The sequence below is a fragment of the Alligator sinensis genome, unplaced genomic scaffold (genome assembly GCF_000455745.1).
Source record: "Alligator sinensis unplaced genomic scaffold, ASM45574v1 scaffold111_1, whole genome shotgun sequence".
Classification (NCBI taxonomy): domain Eukaryota; kingdom Metazoa; phylum Chordata; order Crocodylia; family Alligatoridae; genus Alligator; species Alligator sinensis.
Window position 1 is genome coordinate 951,286 of NW_005841875.1, and position 20,063 is coordinate 971,348.

The following is a 20,063-nucleotide window of genomic DNA, read 5'->3' on the forward strand; positions in this document are numbered from 1 at the left end:
ATTCAGATCTCAGCCCACTCCATATATTATTCTCCAGAGTCCCAGGCTGAAGAAGAGACAGCATTATCACCTTTGTCCTCTAGCTGTTTCACTGCATGACTTTCATTGTCTACTGATGCTTCCTCGTATTTTATTTTTTTCTAAAGAAGTCATCTTCAAAAAGCATTTTTCCTCTACCAAGCCTGACTGCAACATTGCACTCCGCAGAGAATGAACAAGTTCCATGCTTTCCTTGACTCTACTTCCAAGGGCCCAAGAAATCCGGAAAGGAACAGAGCCACATTTTTAACACGTCAAACATGTGCATTCAAACAGCTTGTTTCTACTACCTTGCTCATCGGGGGTGAAGAAGTCAAGATATGGAACATTGAAAAAGGGACTGGAGACATCTGTTGGCAAGTCTAAGAGTATGCAGTGATGCACAACTGTGTGGTGAAAGGTTTAAAATGCTCACAGACTTTATTTTTATGAACACGTCTAGTGAATATTAAGCAAACACCTGAAATTCCTGAGCTCTCTGATTTGTTAGCATGCAAGGGAGAAAGGCAATGAAGAAAAAAAACAATCCCCTTGACATGCTATTCTGAAAACGAAGAGACAAAAATAAATGCATCATCGTCAACTTGAAGCAGCAGGGGTTCTACCGGAGGCTTTCCATCTGGAAGTCAGAGAGATCCACTTAAATCTGTTCCGAAGTAGTCACAGCTATGAAAACAGATGACAAAGCTCAGCACATCTCACTGCAAGGAGGAAGGCCATTAATGAGCATCGCATGGCTAGATCCCAGCAGGTGTTGAGAGTGTGTTGAGTCTCTCATAGCCTTGAAGAAGCTCAGAATATAATAGAATTTTATAGAGGAGCAGCCCCTTTCTCAGTTGCTTTTCTTTTCTCCTTCCCCTCCCCACACATCCAGTACCTGCCTCATGTGTCAAACGTATGCCACAATATAAATATGCAGAAGGAAATCCAATTTGGTCAGCATGTACTAAACTGAATCAAACGCATTTTGTCTGAAGTCTGCTTGGAAAATATTTATAAGCACTATAAGTACTTGAAATGATGATTTCTTTGAAGGCTGGATCTGAAATCTAGGGTATAAATCTACATTTTCTTTTCCCCTCTTACTTGTCTCTTTCTAGGTTTTTACTTCTGTGATTTTCTGCTTATCTATACAGACTTCTTTTTTTATCTGTCTTGTTTCTCTTGTCATTGCGCATTACAGCTGGTCTATGAATGCCATGCTTTACTTTAAAGTCACATTTAGTGGGCAGATACATAGATGAATCCTAAAAGTGTGAAAGATGGAAATCTTTGCTGAATATCCTTACATTTTAGATGAAAAGCCCTGTATTGTATTAGAGGGGTCTGTGGCTTTTTTGATCCTGAGATAAAGTAAATTCAGTTATGAAACTTGCTTTTCATCGTCATAAGTCTGCCCTGATATAGTCAGAAGATGCTTAGGACTGCACACTCAAGCCCGTGAATTGCTGTGTTCTCCTGTGCAGCTGTGGAAAACCTCAAGTTCCAGTCAAGCATTTGTGAATAGAGGCTATTTAGTACCCTTTGGGACAGTTCATAACAGGTGAAGGTCAAAACAAAGATGTTGAGACCTAAGCGGAAACATTCCTGACGGAATAAAGCACAGCCTTTTAGAGCTGCTTGCTAAGATGGCCCTTCAATTGCTGACTGTAATTGGTTTTGAAATTAAGTTATTTCAGGGTAGTTTCACTGTTCTTGGTTTCTTCCTTTTATTTATTTATTTATTTTTACTTTAACTACGAGACTGTCCCTTTGCCCTGAAAGAGCTCCTTTCCGAAGAAATCTGGGTGGTTTTGAGCAGATGCAGAGACATGACAGAGTTCATTTAGAACATAATCAACAGATAATAACAGGGTACTCAGAGAAATTGCAGTGAATGACAAGTACCATCAGCCTTTTCAAAACAGCAAAATTAGACATTTTTATCTCTACATGCACAACAGGGTCAGAAGCAGCAGGAAATGACTAATTTAGAGGCCGTTTATTATGTTCTAGTTTTTTTAAATGATATTGTCAAAGTTTTAAAACATTTATTCTGATCTCTCCTGATGCACTGTGCCTATCTATAGGAGATACAGTATTTCCCTATCCCTATTATCCAATGTAAACTGAACCAGTTTTATACCTCCAAACACGCTGATATTTTTCCCAGGGGTTCAATCCTGCAAGAGACTGAGTGGCGCATCTATACCTGCATTAATGCGCCAGTGCTACTGCACATTAAGTTTAGTGCCTTTAATAGGAGGTACTACATAAATGCGCAGTAGCTGGTGCTAATGCACAGTAGCAACAGTGCACGGTCTTTTTGTGATGCTTAATGCACAGTAGACTAATTCTATTGAGCATTGGCACGGTTTTTGCCGCGGCACACCAATGTGCAGTAGAAGTAGTCTACTGCGCATTAAGCATCTTGTGTAGATGCACCCAGCATCACTGGAAAAGCTGTCAACCTCCTTCTTCTGCACTGAGAAGTGCACCTAGTACTAGGAGGATTCAGTGCAATCTATAGACCATGGTTTTTTCACTGCTAAAGCAGGGTGACCTTATGTCCCAGTTAGCCTGGGACAATCCTGAATTTCTGAGGCTGGTCCCAGCCAGCAGGTGAAAATTAAAATGAGTGTCCCAAGCACAGGGCAGGGAGGCAGAGTGGCACAAGCTGTGAAATAGGAAGCCCTAAAACAGGTTAGCTTGATTACTGAAATGATCATTAAAAAAGGGAGATGATTGTTCTTACCTATGAAGTAAAGAAAAATGGGTCATTAATGGGCCATTGACTCCCTTAACTTCCTAAATAGCACCACACCACCCACCCCCTCTGCCTGCAGCAGCATGGCTGATTTGCAAGGGCGAAGGTGGGGGCGTGGGGGGGGCATGTCCTATATTTCACATTATCCCATATGGTCACCCTAAGCAGACTATGTTTTAGGTCTTCTTGTCCTCAAAATTCCTAGAATATTGTATTTGAATGGAGCAGTTAAAACCAAGGATTTGATTTAACCATGTTTTGTGGTGGGAGGGGCCAGGGGAAGCAATAGTTATGCGAAAGATTTGGGCATGCTTGTTTCATGCGTAGAAAAGCTCAGTAATAACCTTATCACATACATTTCTCTATTAGGAACCATTGCCTCCTGGGACATGTAGTTTAGAGGGCTAAGATACTCATTTTTTTTTCTATAGGCTAACACCCCACAGCCGAACTGTTTCCCAGGATCCTGTGCTCTCTCACCTCTGATTGAGCAACGGAGTGCATTATTCTGAATCAGGGCTTCCAAAGCCTCTGTGCCTGCCAAAGCAAAACCATAGACTCATGAGTAAAAGACTCAGGAAATGACCATCCTTTGTTTAAACAGAGTGGGAGGTACAGCAGGACAGATCTAGCTTGCTTCGCTCCCTTCCTGGCTCTCTCTTGTTTTCGCCTCCAGTGGCTGTGCTGCTGCATTATGGTGACAGCTGAAAATATTGTCCTGGCATACTGCACCTTCTAAATGCATGGGGAATAAATAGTTTTTTTTTATTGCATAGGTGGTATAAGTGTGTATCCCAGCTAATAATATTGTTAATGTACTTTCCATACTGCTCATGACCCTTCTGCCTTCTTAATGTCATTTCTGGTCTAGCATTTTATATATTTTATATATAGACCTCTTTCTCTCCAAAACTTTTGATGCCTGGGGCACACTGTTTCTGGACTAAAACTGGCAATATGCTGCCCTCTTACACCTGAAAAGAGGTAAGGGCTGCAGGGCTGGTGCAGCTGGGGCCTGGAAATTTAGAGGTGGGGGAGCAATGGCAGTGTTAATTGCCTTGCTCTCCCACTGCCATATTTTCAGATGTAAGTTGATGTGGGCTTGTAGGCTGGTTTTGATCATGATAAAGTGTCATTTTTCACAGCACTCTTCTGCACAGCCTTTGGGAATCACCGATATAGATGCTTAGTTACCCTATTTGTATCTGTCATCTTCAAAGCTTAAAAGAGCCTGTTGGAAATGGGCTATTTGGCTACCTGAGATGCACAGTATTCACTCTTTTTAGTTAAAAATACTAATAAAGACACATACTGTGGGCAGCCCAAAAATGATACCAAAAAGCTGTGAACAAGTCTCTACTTTGGTAGAAGTATAAGCAGTAACCAACCCATCCTGCCTTATGGAAGCATTATGAGGATCATTGAGCCCTGAGCTCTCACTCAATGATTATTGAGGTTCTGAAAGCAGGTTGTCAAGTGATCTGGTTGGAGAAGTGGCCACAGTCAAAGAGCCTCAAACCCTAAATTAATGCTCATAAAGGCTACCTTGAAATGAGCAGGCTGCTATCCCGCATGATGGCATGTTGTCTAGTGCATTGTCTGGTTGGGTTTTGGATACAGCTCTGTGATGTTGTCCGGATATCCCTAGTACTTTTCTCTTGTCCATTTAAACAAAGGGAAAAATTGTCCTGAACATAAAATTAACCTGTCCTAGGACAAAGAGTGTGATGGAGTTATTCACCTTAAGAAGTGGAAACAGGGTGCTAGCGAGAGGTGTGATCCAGGTTAGCATCTTCTGAGCTCACTGGTGGAAGCAGCATGACACATTTAGAGTATTGCTGCTTTAGGGATACTTATGTAGATTCACATAGCTTGTTCCCTCCTTAAGAAACCTAAGAGGAAAAAGGTTTTAGGCTGACATGTATTATTGTTGGTCAGATGATACAGTGCTGGTGACAGAGCAGCTTCAAAGGCACTTACTCAGGGTGACGGTTTGTGAATCTTGCAAGAAATTTATAAATAGAGGGGTTTATTAAAGCTTAGCAAAGTTCTCACACATGCCAGGCTTAATTGTCTCCATTGCTTGGGGGCAGTTTGACATCTCATGCCCCTCCTTCTATATTTGCTGCCTCTGTTTCTTGTTAATTCCAAGAGCAGATTGTGTTTGCAGCTATATTCTTTCAGTGACCTACAAGATCCCTAATTACTGGAATCTATGTCTGTGTAACAATGACTAAAGAGATCCTCTAATCCATCAGTGTGGATAGTTGTGCTGGAAACCTCAGTGGGCACATCTACATGAAAAAACTTTACTGCTCAGTAGAGCAAATTACTGCAGAGTAAGCATCTGCGTCCACACGTGCAGACCGTTACTACGCAGTAATTTGCTCTACTTGGCAAATTACCTGCAAATGCAAGTAGCAGATTAACTGCCAAGTAATTACTGCACAGGAAGGCATGTGTAGACATCGGACCAGGAGCAAATTTGCTCCTGGCAAGCTGAGCAGCTGGGGGCAGAAGATTGCTTCCTGCCCCCAGGAGCTGCCTGCTGCCAAGGTGGGCTCTGGCCGAGGTGGCCACTGGAGCCTGGGCATGGACAATGTCCCCCTGACCCAGCAGCAGAAAGCACCCAGCACCCAGCAGAAAGCACCCAGCTTCATGATTGTGGAGCTGGGGCAAGTTGCTCCCTGCATGGGAAGAGTTTCACACCCAGCCTGGAGCTGGTGGGACCTGCCTCTGACTGGGACAGTTCTCAGCCAGCTCTGGGCTGCACGGGGAGGTCTGCACATGCAGCCTGGAGCTGGCTGGTGATTGCCCAAAATGGGACAGTCCTCAGCCAGCTCCAGGCTGCACGTGCAGACTTCCCTATGAAGCCTGGGGCTGGCCAGGAACAGTCCCAGTCAGGGGCAAGTCCCAGCCCTGTGCCCTGATCAGGTGCCATGATCTGCTGGTGGAGCAGCTAGCAGCGAGCCCCCAGCTGGGTGGGGAATCCAGCTGAGGCAGTGACAACATGTAGGGGGTGCACAGGGGTGCACGTGCACCCTCTGAGAGCGCTGGTGCACCTCCTGACAGGCAGCACTCCCCACTTAGGTGATGGGCAGGGGGGTAGGTGGGAGCATGGGTGCCCCCCCATGAGCACAGGTGGGAGAGTGGGGGCACCAGGAGTAGTGCTGCTGCCACTTCCAGGGGTGCTGCTTGCACTTCCGTGTGGGTGCGATCAGCTGCAAGGGACTTCTTTCCCCACCCCGGTCAGCAAGATTGGCCATGGGGGGACCCCCCCCCAGTCATTGACTGGCCGCTGGGGAGTGAGGGGCACATGACCCACCTGACTCAGGAGGCACCAGTCGTCCATGAGCTGGGGGCTCACTGCTAGCTGCCCCATTGGCGGACTGAGGCAAGGGGCTGGGACTTGCCCCTCCCCTGCATCTTTTTCCAAGCTCCCTGCCCCCAGTCAGAGAGCCAGGGCCAGGTGCGCCGTGCTGCTGGGGCAGAGGGACATAGTCCCCACTCAAGCTTCAACAGCAGAGCCCGCCCCAGCAGCAGGCAGCTCCTGGGGGCAGGGAGCAATCTCCCAGTCTCCACCAGGAGACTGCTGTCTCCTAGGCCCATGCTCCCTGCTACCCTGGAGGGCAGCTGGTGCAGGGCCAGAGGGGGCAAGAGCAGACTGCTGCCAGGAACAGCAAATCTGCTCCCAAATGAATGCACGTGTAGATGCCTGCCCAGGGTATGTTTACTCCAGAGTAAGTTACTCTGAAGTAAACCCATCCAGCAGCAATTGCATCTGTAGACATACCCAATGAGAGCATTTTTCCTCCCAGAAAGATCTTAACCTTCCCACTGCTGCTTTATTTGACAGAATCCTACCTATATGCTTTCTGGGCTAGATCCACTAGAGGACCTTTCTATTCCTAAATGCAGCATTTAGATCGCTCAATTCCTGCCCAGCCTCAGCCTGCAGGTGCCTTCATTTCTCCTTCTAAGTGTGTTTACAAGCACCCAAGTGGTGAAAGGGCTGAGCACTGTCAAGATTCCCAAGCTAAGTCTTCATCTGTCTTTCTTGTCTCCAGGCCCCAGTTTGGTAGAGCAAATTTAGGCTTGTCCCTGCCTGGCTAAACCCTCGCCCCCACTACAAGGAATTAAGCAATGTATTATATACATTAGATTTTTAAATGGAGCGCCGCTTAATTCACTGAAGTTATGCTTTGAGTCCCTTGAGGGGCGTCTTGAAGGTTGAGAGCCTTCCTGCCTGGAATAGTCTGGGGTGGGGATTTCTTAATCTCTGCTAATGAAACTGTTTCCCTTTTCAAAAACACTTAAGTATTCACTGGACCAGAGCTTGAAAACAAGGCCTAGCCTCTTTGAGTTGAGTGCTCTAATAATTAAACTGGGAGGTAACTTTCTGCTTCTCTTCCCTCTCGCTGTCTGTGGGTCTTGTATGATTTTTGCCACAATCATGTAGCCATGTGAACACAGAGCAGGAGCAGGGTGTACAGCCATTTGCCAGTGCCAGGAGCTACATGGAGGATCTGTAAATTGGGGCTGGAGGGGAGGTACAATGTGGGGCGGGACAGGGAGGACTATTGCATCTGTGGAGGGGGTTGTCCATCTGGGGGTAGAGGGATCAGGAGGTTAAAAATAACCTGGTCAAGGTGAGAGTGGGTCAGAAGAACACAGCCAGGGCTAGGGTGAGTGGCTAGGCTTTCCCTGGGTCCTGGAGCTGTGATCAAATGTGTACAGACATTCAACAGATTGGGTTAATTCTTTCACAGTCTAAGTTAGTTCAGCACCTCAGTCATCGGTAATCGCATTTTCCATTCCTCTTAAAGTGGATCACCTGCTTGTCGTAATCCTGTAGGACTAGGTTCCAGCTCACCAACTTGGCATTGATATCTTTCAGCAACAAACACTTCACAAGGATTTTTTTTTTTCGCACCTAAGCCCAGAGCTCCCGCCTTCCCATGTAAGCCATCTGTCCTATCAACTACGGGTGATGCCCATGCTCGGTGAATCAAGTCTAACCTCATAACGCATAAGAGTGTATGAAAATACACTCTTTTATTTTGATTTGTTCTGAAAAAAAATTCATTAAAAATCATCAAAATATATTTTTTTCTAGATTTTTTTTTCAGTTTCAATGAAATCATATTTTTTGGCAAAAAAAAAATTGTGGAAAAATTTTCAAGAAACCCTAATAATAATACCACCTGTTTCATGTGGTGCTTTTTGGTCTTGTCAATCAATGTCTGTATAGTGCCTGAAAGTCTATGGCTAAAAGAATTTACAGAAGGGTGACATGTTACTAGGTTTGAATGTTAGAAACATAAAGTAAGGGTTTCTGGGGTTTTTTTTTTACTTGTATCATTCCATCAAAGACAGGTTTAAATGTCTTATATTTTGGTTGATCGCCTAATTAGGTGAGCCAATGAATTGAATTAATTCATCAAAACTAATTTGAAAAGATCTCTCCAGGCTGTAAGAGCTTGTGGTGTGCTTCTTATTTGTATTAGTTGCTTTAAGTCTGTGCATCATAGTTTTGTTATTATATTAACATTAGCCTTAATCTTGTTTAAATGTCATTGTGGTTTTTTCAGTTTCAGTCATGGTATTCTCATTATTTTTTATGCCAATGTGCAAGAATCAATCACTGATTAATGGGTTGGGGGGATATTTTTTGGGGGGGGGTAGGCTTTAGGTGAAACAATTTTTATAGAGTTAAATATGTATCACTTTTTTAAATGTTTCCTGGAGGACTATTACAACGAATGTTATGTTTTGGAAGCCCTTCTAGAGCCATTTAAATGTATTTATCCTATTATCTGGGTAAAATGAAATTAGGCATCATTTTTATATTCTGTGGGAAAAGAAACAAAGAAATGTATTTAAGCAATGCAATAAAGTTGGCCTTTTCATTGCAATTCAACTGATAGCGCAGTGCTTATTGCCACAGTCTGGTGCTAATATTTTTTATTTCCTTTTAAAGGACTCAACATTTTAAAAATTTGCTGACTTTCAGCACATTAAGTTATAAATTAGAACGTAAGACATTGACCTTTATTTAAGTACCTCTTGATGTCTGGAATACCAATTATGACTGAAACACAGGTATTGAAGGATAGGTCCTGTTCAGGAAAGACAGAAATAAATATAAAGATGGTAGAGTGGTATATTTATGATCTGAACGATTATGAAGAGATAAGAAAAATACAGATAGAGCGGAATTTGGGAGTCACGATCTCTTTGGGGAAGGATGCCAGCAAGAACTCTGTTGAGAAAGAGCCAAGAATTTGCTACATATCCAGATCAGATGTTGCTATGGATAGCGGCTCTGTCATGTCAGACAGATATGGGGAATTGTGTCATGGGAAATTTTCACTTCACAGAATTATGGACGATTCTGTTTGCGGAAGATGCATTGAAGCTAGAACAGGTGCAGAGAAGGGCCATTAGGCTATTAGGAAATGATGAGACTATCAAACCAAAGAGACTAAAGAGTTTGGCTGTGTGGCCTGGAAAAAAGGAGGTGAGAGGGGATATGATTGCTGTGTATAAATACATCAGCGGATAAACACCCGGGAGGGAAAAGACCAATTTAAGCTACCGGATGATGCCCGCAGAAGAACACGGGGTATAAGCCAGCCGCAAATAAAGTTAGGCTGAAAATTAGAGGAAGGTTCTTAACTATTAGAGAAGGAAGCTCTGTCAGTCTGAGCATTGGAGAAATAGGGTGGAGGACCTACCTGCCTCTAAGATGGAGCCCAAAAAGCTTATACAAGGGATTAAATGACATGTTTGCTTGTAAAACCAGACATCCCAGGAGGTCCTTTCCCAGATCTCTGCTTCTCTACCTAAAATACAAAAGTGAAAAGTACTACTCTGAGGTGTAGTGCTTGCCTAAGCATTTCTCTGATCTCCAAATACAAAGTGACATTTTAATGCAGCTCACAATCATCTTAGTTTTCCCTCCAGTCCCGCTGTTGCATCTGTCATTCTCTTCAAAGCCAAGTCAATGCTTGGGCTCCCTTAATAAAAAGTGTATTCCTCTAAGCAATGCTTTTGCTTCCTGTTGTCATTCCAGTAGAGCATATTTCCTCCTCACATGGATTGTGTGTGTCTGTGAGTTTATATGTATATAAAACCACATGCACATGTAAATATATTGCATACTGTACACATAAAAAAATCACATGGGTTGCAAGTGCCTAAAACCAATGTAATAATAGGGTTTAAACATTTAAGTATTTAATAAAAGATCCACCAGTTTGATCGGCATATTTTCACACGGTATGTGAAATAACTTTGTGTATGTGATTTAAAAAATGTATTCAGTTCAGTTTTAATAGTGGAGAGCTGTTTAATAATGACAGAGATGTTTTTCTCCTCCTCTTGGGATACAACAGAGGTAGGGAATGGAAATGCACATATTGTGGAATTTGGAGAAAGTCAAATTTTGTTGGGTGAAATAAAAGAGAATGACCAGAAGTGTGTAGTTGTCATCACACCCTAGAAGTTCAGGCTTTGCAGTCATTAAAGGCAAATCCATGCCACCTAGTGGTAACGACTTATCATTCAGCACACATCACCAGGCAATCTGAACGAGGAGGGCTAAAGTTTTTCCCTATATCTCACAAAATAGTGCATTAAGTGATGGAGAAGGCAATGGCTTATTATTCGTGGAATCCACAGATCTTTCTCAAATCAAACCTGGCAGCTTCACACGGCTTCTGCGAGCCCTAAATTTCACATGGATAAGTGTCATTCGCTCAAAGTAGGGCATCAAATGACATTTGCTTCTCTTTGTCTCATTAGAACGATTACAGGAAGTTATCTATGCAATGCAAGGACTTTGTTGTGGGTGTGCTGGATCTCTGCAGGGATACGGAAGAAGTCGAGGCTATTCTGAATGGAGATGTGAATATACAAGTCTGCTCTGAGCATCATCGCCCAAGCCTGAGCAGAATTAAGCTTGCCATTAAATATGAAGTCAAAAAGGTAAGATTTCCCTTTAGTTACTTTGTCAATACAGATCCATTTTCCAAGCCAGATCCTGCTTTCCTTGGAATCAGTGGTTGAACCCCACCCCGCGTGACCATGTTTAACCCCTGAAAGTGAACATTTCCATGGACTTACATGTATTTCTTGTACATTTTAATGGAAAAGTTTATTTGAAAACTGTTTATTATGGTGCTGATTTTAAAATGAAGAATGGAGGAACGTCCAGTCATTCAATAGACTTGTAATATTGTATAGTGCCCCTAGGGTAGGTCACCAGTATGGATACGGTAATTTTTGTACTGACTAAAAGTCATGACTGCTGCCAGTTTCTTGCCTCCATGAAATAAATTGTTTATGTACAGCTGAGGTGTTCAGAGGCAACATTTTTTTCTATTGATTTTTTTTTCTGTTGAATTTTCATTGAAATCAATATGTTCCTATGTAGCGCTTCTATTTTGGAAAATAGGCATCTTTTAACATGGGGGGAACACATTCCATCAGAAAACCTGAACCACTGCTAAGTTTGACACAAGGACCTACTTGTCTCATAGGCATATCTGAAAGCACATCACAGCTATGCAAACCTGAAGTTGCATGCACAAGACATCAGAGATGCATTCAGTGCTGCTCTCTCTGATTCTCTGATTCTTAGATAACAGACCAACTTGTTATTACCTTATTTACTCAACCCAAGACAAGGTTTCCCTTACTCTTCAGCAGTGTGTGTGTGTGTGTAAGGGGGGGAGATGAATTTAAGATGACCCCCCATTATTAGATTCTATACACCAAAATAATAACAGCGTTATATATTTTACATGTATGTATTCTAGGGGCAGGGGGGAATCTTCAATTCTGAGTCGTTTTGGATTTGTGTAAATATTGTAGTATCCTTGCCAGTTTGCACTAGAAAATGTTGTACACTTTTTCCAGAATTGTTGCTGCTATGGTCCCCATGTCATAAATTAACTTCACTTCCTAGTAAAAATGGAGCAGACACTTGGCGCACAGCTTTAAACCTTGGTAAGTCATCCTACTTCCTCCTCAGAAAGTGAAGAGACACTATCTACTAGTGGAAGTTGTGGCTATAGCACCTCCTGCAGGGTGCTGGCTTGGGGAGATGGTGGCCCGTCCATTCCTCCAGTACTGGTGCTCTCTGACTGTAAAGAACATCCCGAGAAGGCAAAAAGAGCGAGACGAACGGTTTCCACTTCAGAAGAACTTTCAAGACATTCTGCTTGGTGGAACCATGCTCTGGGAATGGGAATTTCGTCTGGCAAATACTGGGTCTGGGTGGTTCAGATTAATTACTCCTACAATGTGTTTTGATGGAAGTAGAGTTCCCGCAACTGGGCTGTAGGAGCCGTCCAAATTTTTCAGCTAACATCTGCTCTCTCCTTCCCCTTATGAACCCGCCACCTGCTTCTTTCTGCCTCTCGACATCACTGCTGTGTTGGCCAAAGAAAGTCTCTTCCTATTACAAACACCATCGATTAAACCGAATCTTTCATTCTCATAGCTAAAGCTTGTAGCTAGAAGCTCTCTGTTAAAATGAATTGCTTTCATAAGTGGTGTACAGCTAGTCTGTATTATCGAAATGCGTGCATGGGCAGATCTTGAAAGGCAGTAGCCCATATTCAGAGCCCATCCTGAGTGAAATCCACTTAAACCAGTTGCATCGTGTTCAGCCAGTTGAGCCAGTGCCAGCTCACTAACTACTGTGGGCTGTTGTAACAGGGGAAAGAATTTGCTCTTTTAGAAACCCAAATGCCCTCATGCTGCATCATCAAAGCATGATCGATAGCAGGTTTATATGGTGTTCACAAGAAGCTTGTGAGAACTGCAGACACTTTGCCGAATGCTCAAAGTCTCGCTTTCTTTCATTCTTTGTTTCTTCTCGTAAGTTCTGCAGTCATCCTTCTGGCACTGGGAGCTTCGAAACCACAGGCTTGTCTCAACCCAGCCGAACGGCTGTGTCAGTTATTGCATGGCTTTCAGCCTATGTTTTGCATCAGCTCTTTAGCTAGCTCATTTGAAAAGACACATCTCTAGTGACTGTGTTACTTCGGAAGGCATGAGCAACTGCTTCCTATTGACTCATCTCTTTTGCAGTGGCAGGCACATCCAAAAAAATGTGCTGTTTTGTGTCGCATGCAGCAAAGATCAAGTCCGTCATTTATCGTAACATAACAACATACATTCAGCAAAAGCGAGTTTCCTTTCAGATCAAGCTATTCTCTTGAACACGTTTAACGTCTACTAGACTAAGTACAGGTTGTGTAATGGCTGTCCTTAGTAAATCTGCTGTTGGGCCTTTCTCCAGCAGCTTGTAGAACATGCTTTTCAGAAGGCAATGCATATCTAAACAAAGTTGGGCATTTAAGAGATAATTGTAAACCATGATAGCTCCATGCCTGGGAGTCAGAGAGGTGTGGAGATAAATATAAATAGCCTTGGTTATTGGCAGTGACTTATGATAAGAGACTGATATTTCTCATACACTGGCTTGCTAAACAAATGAACAACTTGATATATAAATATTCTGTGATGGTACTACACGGGTAATGATTGCCCAAAGTGGAAACAGATACAGAGGTATGGATTTAAAGTATGTTTTAAGGGAGATGTGTGTGCACACACACTCATGGAGAGATTGTTAAATTATGTCAATTCAGAGTAATGCCCTCAAACTCAACGTATTTAGATTGATGTCAGTTAGGGCAGGATCCAGCCCCCCCAAATATTTAAGGGCAGCTTCAAGAAGGAGCACTTGATGACCTCCTCACCCAGAACACCAAAATCTTTAGCCTTACCAGTGGGGCAAGCTTGCCAACTGGCTGATTTATCCCTGAGTTGTTCTTGCCCCAGTCAAATTCCAAGGGCCAGTGTCATCTGAGTTATAGGATAGTTGGATCTTACCTAGGCTGCTGCAGTAGAACCAGAAATCATCAGCTTTTGACTATGGTCTGGTCGTGAAATGCCCACATGTATACTTGACCAAAGGGGAATCCCTGTTGTCAAGGTGCATAATGATATTTCAGCAGTATTAGTCTGGCTGAATGGCACTACCATTGGCAAACTCATTATTCATACTCCTACCCAGCAGCTACTCAGGCATGCTGTTTGCTACTACAAAATTGTGTCTCCCAACTCCCACAGAGCCTTCTGTTTCCAATATCCTGGGCCAAAGTCTGCACTGGTTTATACCCTATGCAATCTCATAGGGTATAAACCTTCATTGTTGCCTTTTTATTCTCCGATAAAATACTGCAAAGGAACCTGGCATTTATGACACAAAAAAATACAGGATAGGTCAGATCCTGCTAAATATTCATGTTGTCATGTGACTTTCCTAGAGTTACATTTATTTATACAGTTGATGATCTGCCCTGTTCAAATTAGCACCCTGAAATGTGTGCTGATGGTTTTGCATTCTCCAGCTCGCCTGGCTATATGCATTAGTGAGAAATAAATATATTTTTACCTGGGTCCACATAGATAAGGAAAGAGCCTGAATGATTTCATATTCTGCATTTTCAGTGGATAAGGATCTTTGCTACTGAAACACTCCCTTAGGGACCTAATTATGGAATGGCACAATGCAACCTAATACAAAATATTACAATTTCTTTCTTTTTTCACTGAGTCAGAGTTTCCACAGTAAATACTTGGGGATTCAGAGTTTTAATAAATATTTGATATTTAATCTTATTCAACCATTACATTTCTCAATTACCATGTTTTTATTAGCCATGCTCCTGCCTAAAGTAGATTTTTCTTGCTGAAAATTCTCATTTATAGATTTTTTTTCAGTATAAAATTCTCATGTTTATGGGCAATCTTAATTTAGTGCTTGTTGCTATATTTTTTCCAGACACTGCTTTAGCTTATGTTTTACCACCTCATCCTTTCTGTAGTCTGGAAAATACCAACTGTTCCTATAATAAAGCAGAATAGTAGGCCTGCTTCCAGGACTTCACTTCACATTTAGGGTGTAGACAGATATAACACTTAAAATGTTCTAAATAAACCTTTAAATCCCAAAGGCCTCGACATCAGTGCCAGTTAAGATCAGCTTAAGCTTCCTGGAATGCTTCAAAACTACCCCAGAAAAATCAAGTACTATTTTGAACCAGTCCCCCCCAACAGTTCTTTGGAAACTCCAGGATCGGGAAGGTTTGATGGTCTGGATACTCTGCCACCCACTGGTGGCATTTTGGCAGCAGTGTCATCCTTAGAAGGTGACTTTTCTACTTAGAACCGTTAGCAGTATGTATGCGAACATTTCTGTTCAGGGACAAATGGGAACCAGGTCCCAATCAGTGATATCCTTGGAGCAGGTTAAGTTTGAAATCTGTCCATGACCTTAGAAAAACTTCTTTAATCCACCTCTTTTTGTTCTTTCCTACTTATTTATTCCTGTTATTTCACAGCTCCTCTTGCAATACAGCCCCCAACTCGGCAAAAAAGAGCTGTTGAAAAGGTTTTTCTCTTTAATCATTACAGCTAAACAATCAGTCCTTCCCATCATAAAGACTTCAGGAAGAATGCAGAAGATAGAGATGCTATTATCTTGAAATGGAGGATGACATACAATATTTTACTCTGTAAGCAGCCCTAAAACAGCCAGGAACCATAAAAGGAGCTGCCAAATCAAGCTGTTTTCTTTGAGATTTCCAGATTTTAAAACAGCTTAGTTATCTTATCTTCCTTCCTCAGGATATGTATAGGGAACTATTTAATCCTACACACAGTTTAAAAGCTCATGGACCTGATGTGGTATCTTTGCAACCCTAAATTCTCCTTCAGGTTGTGTTTCTTAAGAAGCCATAGTCATGAATAGGGCTAGCCAGACTTCTGGTATGTCAGTTTTCTGTGACCATTTTGGGAACATAAAGCCTTCGATGAGAGTCTTCTCCATTAACTTTAGTGGGCTTCAGTTCAGATCCTCAGTCAATCTTTGTTTTTTCTGCTCAGTCCTTTGCCATGGGAAACTCCATTCGCTTCACCCATTTCTTACGCCAGAAAAAAGCAATTCAGAGTTCAGTTGAGAGGATGCAGTTGTATCAATGGACCTTGGAAACTGTGTAGGTGAAGCATTGGCCATTGCATAATGGTTTTATGTTTTTGAAGAGTTTTTAATATAAAAGAAAATAAGCTATTTCATTTATGCTGGCAAGAAACCATGACAGTTGAACTTTCTGCAACATAACGAAATGCCTAATATAGCAAGTCATCACAGAATTAAAAGCCTGTTCGGTATATACACTACAGCCAGAAGGAAGTGCAAATTATACCAGTTACAGAAAACGATTACAGCAAACAGTTCCTTGAAACACTAACCAGCTGTAATTCTCTTCCTCCCTTCACTTTCCCAAAGGAATTAATACAAGCATTAGGTCCCCCAAGGGCTGCCACAGCTCTATAATAGTATACTCCTCATTCATGGTCCCCAGAATCGTAGGACTTCAAATTATTCCATTGGTAATAGATTCCTGATAATGGTTCTGAAAACTACAATCCAAATATTTTATCTAGCAGTGAAGAAAATGAAGTTGCCTGAACAGAGAAAAACTTAATGCGTGCTTCTTAATATCACCAAAGCTCTGGGGGCCTTCCCAGAGGTGGACTTTTAGCACATCACAAACCTCTAGTGAATTTGCTTTCATGTTCTGTGGTATGCATTAGCTATGATTAGCACTTTTATGCATTATGAGTAGATCAATTTTTATTTGCCCTAACAGTGGAGGAACCCATTACAAAAGGAACTAGTGTAGTTTTGGTGCACATGGGGTTGAGTAGTTAGGGATAGGAAGGGCAAGTATATAAAGGCATAGGAAGTATGTAGAAAACCTCTTTGAATGATCCTAGAATCATAGAAAAGTTTGGCTGGGTGCACCTTGGGAGGACATCCTGTCTAACCCTTTGCTCAGGGCTCAAGGCAGAATCATTGCTGTCCAAACCATCGTAGAAAATGTTTGGTCTTTCTGGATAGGGGAAGGAGGAGACTCAGAACTATCTGCGTGTTCAGTTGAATAAAAAGAATCACAAACTTGGCTGGCTCCAATCTCCCTTTCTAATATGAGTGTGAGAAATTTTTGCACCAGTTGAGCAGATTTGGTTTATAACTGGTAGATTATCGGAGAATGCCTACTTCATCCTGAGCATGCTGCCCATCTACAACTTGGTCAACAAGTGTTTACCACCTTCACTTGTCTTGCTGTGAGCAACTACACAACAGTAGTACATATAATGTAAAATGTTCTGTTTGTATGGTACCTTAGGAAATGTTCATGTCAAATGGGAAGGTTTAAACCAGGGATGCCAAACTCATCTGGCCCTATGAGCCAGATGAGTGACATGGGGGCTGATTTGTGGGATGGATCAGGCCCACACCCCCCTCCCATCACCCAGCAGTTCGAGGCCTGTGCTATACATAATGCCTACTCAAACCCAGGGACATCACTGGGGCTGGATGGCTAGGATCCATGGGCCAAATCTGGCTCAAAGGATTCATGTTTGACACCCCTGGTTTACAGCATCATTAAAATAATGCAGAATGCTACTATTTCTAGAAGGTCCTCATGAATGAAGACCTTATCTCAAGAGTTGATTGAGCTGATAAATTTGAGTTCAATTTCTCATTCAAAGATCTTCTCTGGAGACCTCCAGAATTTATGAGATGCTTAGAACTGCATCTTCATGTATCAAATAGCCTCCAGCTCTTCCTCAAACAGTGTGTGCCAAAAGCCAGACATAGATGAGGTCTGCAAAGCTGTGAGATACTCATGTATAATATGTATCCAGACCTGGCAGAGATTCTACAATAAGGGCTGTTGCATCCTTAAAGAGTGGTCTTATTGTGGGCCACAAACCCTTCAGGATCAGAAATTACCATCAAGGTTATTGCTACCAATCGGCAATGAACCCAACTACTGAAGCCTCACTTTATAGAGGGTCAGGTGCTAAAGAGAAAAAAATAGAAACCAAACTTATCCTGAACCGCGTTTCAGGTTTCTAGATGAATTGTTCAGATGGAGTCCACCTTAGTCTAGGAAAAAAGGGGGGGATTCTGGTACACATCCAACTCCTTAAAAGTACTGGATAAACTAGAGGCCCTGTACCCAAGAACAAAATGAACCGTGCACAGCCGGGGCCTGGGCAACCAAGCCAGTTGCAACATAAAGGAACGGTGAGTCCTTTGTGAAACAGGAATGTAGGGCAGACTCACAGCCTCTAGTTAGTCTATAATTACAAAACTAAGAGATCATTATTTGTCTTGTATTTTGTGGAGTTTTTTAGGGGACCATAAATCTGTAAAGTCTGGTGTTCTTATTGTAGCTTCTGATTGTGGAAGTACTGTGCAGCTCCCTGAGACCAGAACTCAAGCTTTCTTCACCCATATATAACTTGGTACATTACTTAAGAAGACAAAAAACTAAGCAACTAAAAAGCAAATACTAATATAATTAAAAATAAACCGGCAGATAAAAATGCAAAAGCTTTGGGGATAAAGATTGTTGCTTATCTTTACAGATCCAGTCATAGCATAAGGTGAGAACAAATCACAGAAAATCATTTCTGCTTCTGGTCTTGGCTAGAAATAGCACCAGAGCCCTCAGTCCTGCAGCACTGTGTAGTCTGATTTCCATCAGATACTGAGCATACAAAGGTTGCCCACAAATGATCATCAGAGCAGATCTATTTGTAAAGCAGCAAAATGTGTAAGGGATGGAAAGTAGAGTAGCAGGAAGGGCTCTTATTCCCCATGCATAAATTCAGCTTGCCGAGGGACTCTTCCCTGCCAGGGTGTTAATGTCAAGTTTTGTCAGAACCGCATCCACCCTGCGGAGGAACTGCAGCGAGGTAACGCACACTTTTTGATGTATCGCCTCCAAACCGTTTTGCTTATTAATCGACCCCCCTGCTCTACACAACTTTACAGAGTCTGTCAGTTCTTCATGCTCTCCTTACTGTCATGCTTTCCCCCCACTTATCCTTTAATGTTGGCAGGGGGCTCATATACCGCCGTTTACCTCCAGGTCTGCAGCCAGTGTCTCTCTGTGGGAGGTGACATTCATCTTTTTTCCCTCCAAATGTGGGCTGCATCATCACACTTTTCTCTTTAATTGCCAGTGTCTAGTGCCTGGCTCTATTTTCCCAGTTGGCAGCACGGTTCATGGTCTCCCCAAAGCCAGAACATCTTTCTCTTTCACAAGTTTTAATTGAACGAACAGTAAGATGCAAAAATTGTGTTTGAAAAACAATTAATAAGAATTAAACAGAACACCAGATGGCTGTGGAAACTCTGTTTAATGCAGAGATGGTACAGGGACTGTTCTCATAATTGCATCATTAATAATTAACATATGGAAGATGCTCCAAACAGAATACTGGCTGCTGCATTCAATTATAATTCTGCACTGCATTGGTCACACGACACACGTACCCAAGGGCACATGAAACCTAGATGTTGGTAACTGCTGAAATAATCTGAGATCTTCCATCATAGAGGATATTGTTATATTTTGTGTGCTATCTCTGACAAACTGCATATCCCAAACTGCTTCACAGAGTTAAAGGGAAAGACAGCTATGGAAATGAAACAAAAGATTATATGAGTGATTATACATTACATTTAGACCATATTAAGGGCACTTGAAATATGAGTATCTACATGTTAAAGCTAATTAACTCATGCTAAATACCCACTAAGTGTCTCAGACAAACTGTTCACACACGGTCACTTCAGGCATCGGTCAACTCTGGGCTCTGATTCCTAGCTCATGTTAGGCTAACTTCTGTCTGCACCACAGATATATAAAATGAGCAAGTTGCAGTCCTCCAGCATCCCAGAAGAGTTCTGGCTCCTAACCACACCCATGTTTGCCCACCCTCTAGTGGCACGTCTGAGCTGTGCAGGCAAGAAGTTATATTAACCTTTAACATGCGACTGCTCACACTAACTTTAACACCACTTCACGTTCCACAGCTTTAGTTTGGTCTAAGTGTAACTTGTAACTTCACCCATAGATTAGGTCAAACTTGATGAACATGATGGGCTGCCCTTCCCTTCAGGGTAACTCGGGAAATAATTAAATGTCATTTTGTTTATTCATAGCCGCAACCAGAGCTGACCCAAGCAGGGTGCGGGGCCCAGGGCAAATCAGCCCATGAGGAACCCCGACCTCACTCTGATCCCATGGGCCCTGGACCTGAAAAAGCTGCTGCTGCCATTAGCAGCAGTGGTGGGAGGAGTGGGCGGGGGGGGGGGGGGGGGGGGGGGGGA

At 42.5% G+C, this 20,063-nt stretch overlaps 1 protein-coding gene across 1 annotated transcript in view; it reads left to right on the forward strand.

The window, feature by feature from the left end:
* Nucleotides 1-20,063, forward strand: part of TRPC7 (transient receptor potential cation channel subfamily C member 7) — a 115,654-nt gene that overhangs the window by 28,077 nt on the left and 67,514 nt on the right. Inside the window, exon 2 of the mRNA XM_025196023.1 lies at nucleotides 10,592-10,774. Within this exon, the coding sequence (XP_025051808.1) occupies nucleotides 10,592-10,774 (183 nt within the window). The remainder of the gene's footprint in view (nucleotides 1-10,591; nucleotides 10,775-20,063) is intronic.